The 12395-nt window shown below is 35.8% G+C and overlaps 1 protein-coding gene across 1 annotated transcript in view; it reads left to right on the forward strand.

Moving 5' to 3' along the window:
• LOC150097114 (putative ATP-dependent RNA helicase DDX5) overlaps positions 1-12395 on the forward strand; it is a 226691-nt gene that overhangs the window by 102747 nt on the left and 111549 nt on the right. Inside the window, exon 7 of the mRNA XM_090407103.1 lies at positions 4214-4374. Within this exon, the coding sequence (XP_090263229.1) occupies positions 4214-4374 (161 nt within the window). The remainder of the gene's footprint in view (positions 1-4213; positions 4375-12395) is intronic.

Below are 12395 nucleotides of genomic sequence, written 5' to 3' on the forward strand. Positions count from 1 at the left end.
TGAGCTCCACAAAAATGAAAGACGCAGTCCTGCAATAAGTTCATCTGCTCTCTATAAGTCTGAAAGAAGCTGTTGGAAAGCATTTGCTTGAAGGAGATGATGCTGATTTGCCTGAATGTGCTAAGATTTTAGATACCAAGTATTGGCCAGAAAATCTTGGGAAGCATCTGACATTTGGTGAAGCTGAAATTAAAAAGTTAGCACGCAAATTTTGCCTAAATGAAAAAGAAGCAGTTTGTGGTTTTCATGAATATCTTCAAGAAAATAAAGTCCCGAACATACTACTTCCTCTAAAGCACACTTTGGGCACAATTGCAATATCTTCCAGTGAATGTGAAAGGGGTTTCTCTCAGATGAATCTTATAGTAACTTCATCTAGGTCATCTCTGCTTGTATGGACAGCATCTGCACCAATGTTCATCAGGATAGTAGGACCCCCCTCTCACTCAGTTCAACCCTAGCAAATATGTGGACTCATGGCTGCTCCGAGATCGTCATTCTGCAGTTGATACTAAATGAAAGAAGTGATCTAGAGACGACAAGGATATATCGGAGGATATGTTAAAAGTGTGGAAGCTGCTGTAATAACATCTTCATGGTGAGTACTGGCACCTTTTTTTCCAGAAAAAAAAAGCACTGCTTATGAGCATATGAAATTAAAATTTTCTAGTGATCTTCCATTTACCATGGTAAATATAAGATGGCTGGAGATCTGAATGCTTGTGAGTGAATAGAAGATGTGTCACTCTGTTAATAAAAGAAGAAAACTGATCCTAGTTGGTGAGTACAATACTGTTCAGATGTGAGAAAGAGTGAGGCATGGTTTTCTTCCCAGAAATGAGATAGAATTGCATTTTGGTGGACTTAAAATTCACCAGGTTATTCTCATTCCACTTGAGAATGACAAGAAGATTGGTGGCAGTGGATAAACATCTTGAAGCATGAATTACCTTAGCACTGCAAGGTTTTGAAAATGAAAACGATTGGAGAGTACTGTCAGCAGCAACACCATGAATAAGATTGAATGTTAGAGAGAGATCAGTAGTGTATAGAAGAAAAAGTTTAAGTGAAAGCACAGAGCTCTGGGATACACCAATACTGATTGACTAGGGAAGAAGCTTGTAATCTATTGACAAAGAGGAAGGGGGAATATTGTAAAATGGTAACTTGGTAAGAAGGCAAAGATGCCAGACTCAAGCAAATGGCTTTTGGAAATATCAATAATCACATGAGTTTCTCTAAACTTTTCCATAACCTATGTCCAAGTAAAATGAAAATGGCAGAATGTTGATCACTAAAATTGACAAGTCTCCAAGAAGTGAAGCTATTGACTTTTCCATTATTTTTAAAAGTATTGAGATCAGGGTGTCAGGGTTAGTTTGATTGCTGACTTTAATCTACCTTTTTTTGGGGACAGGCTGAATAAAAGCTTGCTTCCAAACTGTTGGATGGATAAAAGATGAGTGTGACAGCTTGAAGAGGCAATACAAGGTAGGAGTGAGTTCTGGAACACAAGCTTTAAGTACAATTGGAGGAATACCATTACGGCATCAAAGGCAACTTAGTATTTTTCTGATGTCCTTCTGCAAAATTTCAGAGTATAGTTTGTGTAATAGTGGGAGGAGATCTGCCTTAGCATCTATACAAGAGTTATAGGGGAAAAACTGATACACCAACACTAATTGACTAGGGAGGAAGCTGGTAATCACTTTACAAAGAGAAGGGGGAATACTGTAAAATGGTAGTTTGGTAAGAAGGCAAAGATGCTAGACTCAAGCAAATGGTTTTTGGAAATATGAATAATCACATGAGTTTCTCCAAACTTTCTCCAGAAGAGGTCTACTTTATCTTTAGGGAGTATTACTACTGTACCATCAGGATGTGAAAGAAGTGGAAACATTGGAAGGACAGAAGTTGCATCTCAAAGCAGGGTCATTTCTGCCTCGATGAGAGACCAAAAGGCTTTACTGGTGAAAGACGTAGAAACATGGAATGACAGAAGTTGCATCCCAAAGCCAAGGTCATTTCTGCCTTGATGAGAGACCAAAAGGCTTTACTGCCAAAGTCTGCTTAGCATTTTTTTGATGTTTTTGCAGTTAGGAGCTATAGTGTAAGAGAAGTGAGAGTCTAGAATTTTTGACTTGCTGAATTTTTGTGTTGGTCTGTTATGGCAATTGTTGGACAACCAGTATATGGAACAAAGCATTCATCCCAGCAAGAATTTTTGTTATTAGATTAGAGCAGATGCTAGGATCAGAAGAGGGGAAGCAGTAATCAGTTCATGGAAATAAAGCATAGAAATTCCAAAGATCATCCCAGTTGACACTGTTGTAGTTTTGCAGGATATGAGACTGAGAATGACGGAAAGAAGGATGATCTGTAGAAAAGGAAATGAGGCTCCAAGGTTTGGTTCATGTTTTCACTCTTTCATTTTTTTTCTTTAATAATATTTATATAACTGAGCCTACAGTTTACCTGTAAAAGCTGCACAACTTTTAATTATTTTTAAAATTTTCTAATATATTTTTCTTTTGAATGTGATATTCTTTTTAATCCTGCTTAAAACTAAAGGATGATCACTTCCAATTTCAAATTCCTATATCTTGTATCTTGAACCTGTGTGTGTAGATATTACTATTCGACAATAAATAAGACTTTTTTTTTAATAATGTCTTCTCTCTGTGTGAATTTGTGCACATCTTCATGTTGACAATGGAGCTTGTTGGATTTCTATTCATTGTCTCGAACGAAATCCAGCAGGTACTTGTGATTATTATTAGTTGTGTCACATTCTCCTAATTTTTTCCACGCCATTTATACATGGGATTAATTTTCTGCATTGCTGTTTAGATCTCCAACAAGTACTAGTTTTCTGTTTTCTTAATATCAGCTACTTCTCTTATCACTCAGAAAATTCTTCCATAGGACAACTTTCTAATAATTTTCGTTATATAATTCCACATATTGAATTTCCTCACATAACTACTTGAAATTGCTTGCTAATCAAGAAGTTTATCTTCATGTTTGGTGTTGAATGCCATCACCACTCTTTCCTTCCTTCCTTTCCCTGATTGATGTTGCCTAAATATAATATCTTATATTCATTATTTAGCAGGATCTCATTTAGTTTATTCTTCCTCTCAGTAACACCTGTTATGCCTGCATTGTATTTTTATAGTTCTTCCAAGTTCCACTTCTTCATTAATATGTCTTATGTTTATGGTGAGTATTTTGAATTTTGTCAACTTTAGATTTGTTTCAGTGATTGATTTTTCTCTGATCACCTTGGTTTCCTGATGAAAATAGCCAGCAGTGCCAAAATACTCTGTAATGCTCCAGCCAGCATGAAATTCTATTGTACCAACATATTCATTTCTGATTCAAGCTTGTACAGTTTGGTTGGCCAAATTCCCAGCTCATCTTGTTTATGTTCCACTGGATACCTACTAATGGGGTGCACCATTTGTGAGTAAAGATTGGATGTTATGTCAGAAGCCCTAGTTAGTCCACATTTCTTTAAGGTTTTGTGGAGGTCTCTTCCACTGATTTAGCTATTACCTTTAAGCTTTTAGCATAAATAAGATTATAAGTCATTTCTCTTCAACAGAAGCTACTTATAATCGAACCTAACTGGCACACTCAGCCTTCTTGTCTTGCCTTTTTTTTTTTTTTTTTTAGATAAATATTTTTTATGAGGCTGGTTATTAAAATACAGTAGTATTACACGATTGAATAGGCTTAATACAAACCACTACACTTTCATTCATTCTCTGCTCCAAAGAACCCAAAATATATTTTTTTTTAGTGTTTAATCTTTAATCATCATCAAATTCTTGATATGACTTCAAGGCGTATAGAATATTAGGAAGATACTACGTGAAAAGTTACATCATTACTAACTTCCTAGTAACAATTTCCCTCCAAATTAATCTGTTATGTATCAGACTCCAAATGCCATCTGATCACTTCTCTGTTTTTCTGTGAACTCTTATATACATGGTTTCCAGTCTTTAATCCAGTGTTTTATTTCTAATGCAACTCTCAGATCCACAAGTTAAAATTGGTTTGAAAATTGTCTTGTGTCAAAACACTAAACTTTAATCTTTAAAACAAAAAATTTTACTTAGGTTTGTACATCTCATAGTAAAAATCTTAATTATATATTTAAATGCATTTTGTTACCATCAATGTATAGAAATCCTATTTCTTTCAGGTGTTGAAATTTGTATTGCAACTCCTGGTCGTCTTATTGACTTCTTGGAAGCTGGAAAGACAAATCTTCGACGTTGTACATACCTAGTACTGGATGAAGCAGATCGAATGCTAGATATGGGTTTTGAACCACAAATTAGAAAAATTGTTGAACAAATTCGTGTGAGTACTTGAGTGCTGTTTTGTTTCTATATAATATAAAATAATCACAGTAGTAACTCTAAGTACTCTAGTGAGTTACTGACTACCCTTTTTTACAACAATTACTAGAGCCAAATTATATATATATATATATATATATATATATATATATATATATATATATATATATATTAGGATAATTATATATATATTAGAATATATTTATTCCCATATATATATATATATATATATATATTGGGTTGGCAAATAAGTTCGTTCAGTTTATGCATTAGTACAAGTTTATGCCCCTTCGCTTGTCGCTATTGTTGCGCTACCATGCAATGCTATTGTGCAGGTGACATTTCACCGGTGAATTTTTGTTTGGCCTACTACAGTTGCGTGTGTGTAACATATTTTTAGAAATGGAAGGAAATAACGTACATTATTTTGCTTTTTTATTTCAAAAAAGCAAACGAGTTGCGGAGGCCCATAAAAAATATGCACCGAGGATTTTAAAAAACCTTAATAGATCAAACAACCAGTTTCATCGGAAAACTGACTTTGTCAGGTATAACAGTATAAAAATATAAAAAACAAAGACCATGAAAGCATTGCATTTCTAATTAAATTAGTCGTGTGATCTATTAAAGTTTTTTAAAATCCTCAGTGTTTATTTCCTATGTAATATAGGGATCACTGCCTAGGGCACTTATTGTAGAAGACCTTGAAGGTAGGGATGTTTGAACATTACAAAATTTTTATGGTCATATATGCTAAACTTCCACACATATGCACATACAATAAAAACCCAACCAAAAAATATCAATAGTAAATTAAGAAAACATTGATTCAGCCAAAAAGCAATGTATCAGGAAGATGGCAAAATGTTTAATAGATTATTGAAAAAGCTTAGAAATGGAGAAAAGAGTACTGTAAACAGGAATCAGATAATAAAGCTTATTCTTATTATTATGCAAGACCTTCAGTGAGTCAAAGAAGGCCGTAGATATCACTCACACCAGTTGTCATACCTTCTCTTAAACTCATTCATACTAGATGTACTCACTACTTCAACAGGCAAAGTATTTCACTCACTCACTGCTCTGTGAGAGAACAATCTAGCTCTCATCTCTTTCTTAACTGCACAAAAACTTAGCTTCTATGGATATCCCCGTGTCCTCTTCCCACCTTCATATGAAAAACTTAATTGGTTGATAACCTATGACACCCTTTCAGAAGTTTATTTCCTTTATCATCCTCTCTCCCTTCTCCTGTTTACTAATGTCAGCGGTCCACATATACTCAATCTCTTCATAATCTACATTTGATAATTTTGATGTCATCTTTGTTACTCTTCTTTTTAAATATTTACCATTTGAACATTTTCTTTATCCTCTGAACCCAGGAAACCAAATCTGCATGCAGTAGTCCAGGTAGTATCAAGGCCTTGTAAAGTGGCAAATTTACTTCCTTATCCTTACATGAGTTGTATTTTTAATTTTTGCTATGTGACCTATGATTTTCAGTTTCATATTCACCATAACTCCAAGATCCCTAGCCTTACCAGTTTCTTGTAATATAATTCCACCAATATAATATGCCATTGGAAATCTAATCATGCAAAGTGCATAACTTTACACTTACAAATGATAATGTCTCACTGTTCCAGCTTATTGAAATCATTCTGTAAGTGCTGTTTATCAGTAACGCTATTAATTGACCTACCTATCTTTGCATCATCATCAGAAAATTGGACATCTCCTGTCAGGTCCATCTCAGTATCCTTAATGTGTAGATTGAACAACAGTGGCCCGAGATTTGAACCATGAGATACATCACTGGTCACTTTAAATCTAGTAGATTCCAAGTGTAAGCAAACAAAGTTTGCACCTGAAGTATTTTCAGGACTGGGGCAACTCGTGGTAAAGGTGGTATGGCTTCACATCACAATGCAAAGCATATTTCCTTGTGGACATGTAGAATTCTATGCATTATGGGAAGGGTCACTACCCAGACCAATTTCAACCTTTATTGAGGTCTCATCAGTGGGAGCCAGACCCAGAGGTGAAAGCAAGGTTGTAGTAATGCAGAAGTCATATTTTTATATATGAGTTGCCAAAAGGTGTCTCAGGTGCAAACTTTGTTTGCTCACACTTGGAGAAAGGATTAAACAAAGTATATAATTTCTTGGTATCTTTAATTTATAGTATAACCAAATGAAAAAACTTCCAACAAAAATTTTGCACGTGAAGTAACTTCACGACTTGACAACTCGTATATATAGAGGCTAATGACTTCACATCACTTGCCTTAATATCCCATAATGTAAAGTACATATCCTTACGGACATGTATAATGCTACACATTATGGTAAGTGTCACCTTAGTGATACGTGCCCATAGGGATATGTGCTTAGCATTATGGGATACTAAGGCAAGCAATGCCTTAGTATCCCATAGTGTCCCTTGCCTTAGTAAACTCATTTCTTAATGGGTTTACTAAGGCACTACCAGAATAGCTTAAATACAGTTCTTTCTGATTAAGAATTATCAATGGAAGGAAGAGATTCTTACCAACCTGAAGTCCGGATTGAACCATACTCATTCACACAAAGTGAATTAATGTTCTTTTGAGTGAGTGATTTTGTATTATAGATCCTGAAATTGAATCTCAAAGTTGTGAACTTATTTTTTTAGAGACATTTTTTATACAGAAGTTGAAAGAAAGGAAAAAATACACTACAATTTTAACTACAAGCTCTTGCACCTCAAGTTATTTTATTATTATTATTATTATTATTTTTGCGACTCTCACCCACGATGTTAGTGCCGTACAGTGGACTGACGATTTTTATGCATCTAAGTTTTTTATATAATACAGAAACTGTTATTTTACACAAATTATGGACTCTACAACTGTGTTATAAATAATTATTTTAATTTCCTGATGTTTCATATTAAGGTCATCATCTGGAGTACACACACACACACACACACACACACACACACACACACACATATATATATATATATATTACATTACATTTCACATGGTATGCTGAAGAGACAATGATTTGATCAATGGTTATTCTACTGGACTGACCTCTGGTGAAAATAAAATAAAATTACAATAAATAAATGAAATAAAATAAATTAACTACATCAAAGCTATATTCTATTTAAGACAAATTCAGAGAAGCATTCTTTCATATAGATCGTTTTGTTATAGTAAAAATGATGTCCTAATTTAACACGACAATTGTTATATTACATTTAGATCCTGGATTACCTATGGTTCTATTTAAAATTAATTCTTAGGGAGAAAGGTTAAGTGGATAGAATATGTGCCGTCCATATGCTTGGGATTTTTAGATCATCATTATTGTTACGATTAGAGTGATTGATAAAAAAATCTCACAGGCCTCCTTAAATTTACATTCATACCATGTTTTGGTGTAAACAACAGGTGCTTTTCCAGTCCATTCTATCTTGAGGACATGATCAGAAAGACAGACCAGCTTGACCATTGTTATTTTATTTAATGTGTCGTTTATGTTCCTTTTTTTTTTTTTGATAGGAATTGTGCATCCTGTTTCCCCTATATAGGACAAATTACAGGTGCAATGAATATGGTATACTCCTGGGAGGGCCAGTGGATCCTTGGATAAGTTGAGTAAGTTCTTTAATTTTTCAGGAGGTTTAAAGGTGGCTTTAAGGTTGTATTTTTGTAGTATTTTGTTTATTTTGCATGATAACCCTTTAATCATTGGAATTGTTAGTTTTATTATAGTCTTGTTTATTTTTGTTTTAAAGTGAGGTCTTGTAAGAATTTTGTTGATAGTATTTTGGCTGTAACCACTTTTTAGGAAGGTATTGTAGATAACTTTTAATTCATCTTTAAGTGCTTTTTCATTAGAGCAAAGCCCTGTTTTTAAGTGTTATTATAATGACCCCTAGTTTTTGTGTCGGGTGGTGGTAAGAGTTTTTGCATGTATATTGGCCAGTATATGTCGGTTTCTAGTAAACAGTGAAGGAAAGACTGCCAGAAGGTAGATGTGTGACGTGTATCTAGAAACAGAAGTCATAATCTATTTCCTGCCATGTACCCTGAAGGGGTATACAGGATATGATAGTACTACATGAAAAATTTACATCATTACTAACCTCTTATCTACAATTTTCCTCCAAATTAGTCTATTACTTGTCAAGACTCCAACATTATCAGATCTTATATTTCTATCATCTAAGGAGCTTTGTATCGTATCAATCCACCTATATCTTGGTCTTCCTCTGGGTCGTTTTCCTGCCAACCTGGCAGAGAACACTTGTTTTGCTAATCTTTCTTCGCCCATTCAGTTTAAGTGACCATACCACCTGAGATTAGCTCTGCTAACACATTCCTGGATGCTGACAATGTCAAGTTCTATCCTAATATCCTCATTTTTAATATGATATTGCCATTGATGCCATCTGTTCATACCTCTTATCTTTCTCAGGACTCTCATATCTGCGGTCTCTAGTCTTTGGTCAAGTGTTTTACTTCTGACCCAGCTCTCATATCCATAAGTTAAAACTGGTTTGAACACTGTCTTGTATACAGCTAATTTCATGTTCTGACTAATTTCTCTCTTATTCCATATGAATTTATTCATTTGACTTCCTACCATACCAACTTTGTTGATTCTGTTGTCCATTTCCATATTCAACTTACCATCTTCATTAAAAATCGTTCCTGAGTAGCTGAAATGTTTTACTTGTTCCACAGGTTCTCCATTCACAATGCAGTTGACATTTTCAATGATTCTGCCTATTTTCATTGTCTTTGTCTTTTTATTGCTGACCTTCATACCATATCTATTACAACAGTTATTCAATTTAGTCAGGAAATCTTGCAGACTTGTCTGCATAAAGTGAAGAGCTGACATTAACATCTCCAATTTTGATATCAGGTTTAATACTGCTTTCCTTCATAATGTAATCCATATAGATAACGAATAACAGTGGGGATAATCTTATCCCCACTGTTATCTTATCCCCACCTTATCCATATAGATAACGAATAAGAGGTGGCGCTAGTGTCCTTGGTAAATGTGGCGGTCGAGTTTAGCTAGTCTAGAAAACGTGTTTTTAAAGTTAAATATAGTGTGGCTTTTTGTCACAAATTGTGCTGCAATTGTGCATCGGTTAGAAACAAGTGTTCTTCAGTGGTATTATTGTTTAGAACTGTGTTGTATATATTGTGTTTTCACTGCCGTTTGTTTCACTATATCAACGTGTAAAGATGGCGTCCAACAAGAAACGTACGTCAGCGGCGCGCAGGACTTCTACTACTACACGAAAGGCTGGCTCAGCGTTAGATTTTTCGCAATGGATGCGTTGCGGAAACTGCTATATGTATGCACCGAAAAATGTGAAGGATCTGTGGTCGGTCTGGCAAAATGAGAAGAACGAAAATGTCGACGTATGTGAGAAGTGTCGGGATAGGCTGGAGCGTTTAGGAATGGAAGCTGATATCGGGACCGTAGCGGAAGAACTTCGGCGGGAGTTTATGAAAATGAAAAATGACCTTCATCTTCTTCATGAGGAAGTGGAAGTGATCGGTAAGGAGATACTGGAAGCTAAAGCTGAGTTTAATGTGCTAAACAGAGAAATTAGGACTATAGAGATTACTTTAGCTGAAGTAACTAGAACAGGATTACATATGGGTGAGTCTTTGGTGAATGATTCAGTAATAAATAGTATGGGAGTGATTGGGAGTCAACATAATAAAACCACAAGTGGCCTAGAAGAAATGAGATGTAGTGAGAGTGGGGGGGGTAAGTAATAGAGAGTTGAGTAATGAAGCTGGGAGAGTCATGCTGAATAGTGTAGAGAATGAGTCCATGAGTGTGGACTTGAATGAAGTTAAGAGTGGTAAAATATATGGTGATTCTATGATTAAGGGTATGGAGAGTGGTATGCATGAGGAGTGCTTGGCTGATGGGACAATAGAAAGAGTGGCTTTAGCAATAAAGAGAGGGCATGAAGCAGACAAGATGATGGTTATGGTGGGTACGAATGACCCGAGAGGTAGTATAAATCGGGTAGGAAAATATTTAAGAACATTATTAGATATTGTGAAGAGGAAAAGTGTCAATGGGAGAATAGTGTGTGTGCTGCCTCGTTTTGACAATTACGAGTTAAGTAGACGAGCAATGATAATGAATGATATGATTGCAAGAATGTGCAGAAAAAGAGGTCTGGAGTTTGTTGATGTTTGGAGTGTGTTTGAAGGAAAAAGGCAGTTGTATGCTAGAGATGGACTGCATCTTAACATGGAAGGACATAAGCGATTGAAGAAGTTATTGTTTTCTGAACAGGTTGAAGTTATTGGGCTGGGAAACTAATATTGAAAAGGTTGAGTGTAAGAGAGAGAAACTTTAGCACTGATTGTGTATTTATTGATCCTTATAGGCTGAATAATTTGCAGAAGAGAGGGGATAAAAATCGGCATAGGACTATGGTAGTTAGTGACTTATATATCAGTTCTAAAGCCGGTACAAGATCTAGAGGGAATCTGCAATTTTTGTATACCAATGCTAGAAGCATTCGAAATAAGAGAGAAGAATTTTTGGCATTAGTCAGTGAAATCTCACCAAAAGTTGTAGGCATTAGTGAAACTTGGCTGTTAGCAGAAGATGTGGTCACTGGAATTGAATGTGATGGGTACAGTATTTTCAGGGAGGATAGAGAAGATAGAACAGGAGGAGGAGTACTGTTGATGATAGCTGATGTGTTGCAGCCAAAGAAAGTAGTATATCATGATGATAGACATGTGAATGAGAGTTCATTTGAGGCAGTCTGGTGCGAAATAGTGACCAACGCAACCAAATATACAGTTGGATGCTGCTATAGGCCAGGGAGTACGGGGGGAGATATTGAATTCATGCATCAGCAACTTAGTGCAATGAGTGAAGGCTTGGTGATTATTATGGGGGATTTTAATTACGGTGATATCAATTGGAAGGAGGAAATATCACGTAGCAAAAAGGAAATGGAATTCATACATCTTCTACGAGATAATTACTTGAAACAGCACGTAACTGAAGGGATACGTGGTGTGAGAGTGTTGGACCTGGTTATTGGTTCAGAGGTTATATGCATAAGTAAGGTGTCCTCGTTACCTCCAGTTGGTGAAAGCGATCATGTGGTATTGACTTGGGAGGTTGCAAAATCTGTGGATTTTTCTATTAAGAAGGGGTATGTATGGAACTACAGGTTAGGCAATTATAACAAGCTTCGGAGTGAGCTTGCAGCCATCCCATGGCAGAACATATTGCAAGGGAAAGATGTTAGCAGTGCTTGGGATAAAATCAGCGGGTATCTGAGGAAAGCAATATCAGATTGTGTCCCCATGGTTAGGAGGTCAAACAAGGCAGGCATTAGATGGATGAGCAGTAGTATCAAGCTTGAACTGCAAAAAAAGAAAATGTTATGGAGAATTTACAAGGAGAAAGGCGATCAGGACATCCATGAGCAGTACAAGGCTCAAGCTAGGAAGGTTACCAGCATAGTAAGAAAAGCTAAATCAGATTATGAGAAGACCTTAGCCAAAGAGATCAAGGGTAATCCCAAAGAGTTCTTCCGCTATGTGGCAAGTAAGAGGAAGAATGACTTCGGAAGGATAACCTTAGTGGGTGCTGATGGTATTGAGGTGACAAAATCAGATGTAATAGTCGAGTTACTGAGTGATCACTTTTCAAAAGTCTATCACCCAAGTGAGGATATCTCTATACCTACAGCAATACCTAATGTGAGAATTGAAGCTAAAGAATCAGAGGTATTAAATATATTGCAAAACTTAAATGCAAACACTGCGGTAAGCTTAGATAGAATATCAGCTCGGGTGTTGCGTGAATGTGCAAATGAATTGTCAACCCCTCTCACCTGGATATTTAACTTAAGTTTGAACTCTGGTATGGTCCCTAGGGAGTGGAAGTTAGGCAAAGTGGTTCCTTTGCATAAGGGTGGCTCTAAAACTGCAGTATTGAATTACAGACCAAT

The sequence above is a fragment of the Typopeltis vanoorti genome, chromosome 17, assembly GCF_054136105.1.
Source record: "Typopeltis vanoorti isolate ZY-2024b chromosome 17, IOZ_Tvanoo_1.0, whole genome shotgun sequence".
NCBI classification, from domain to species: Eukaryota; Metazoa; Arthropoda; class Arachnida; order Uropygi; family Thelyphonidae; genus Typopeltis; species Typopeltis vanoorti.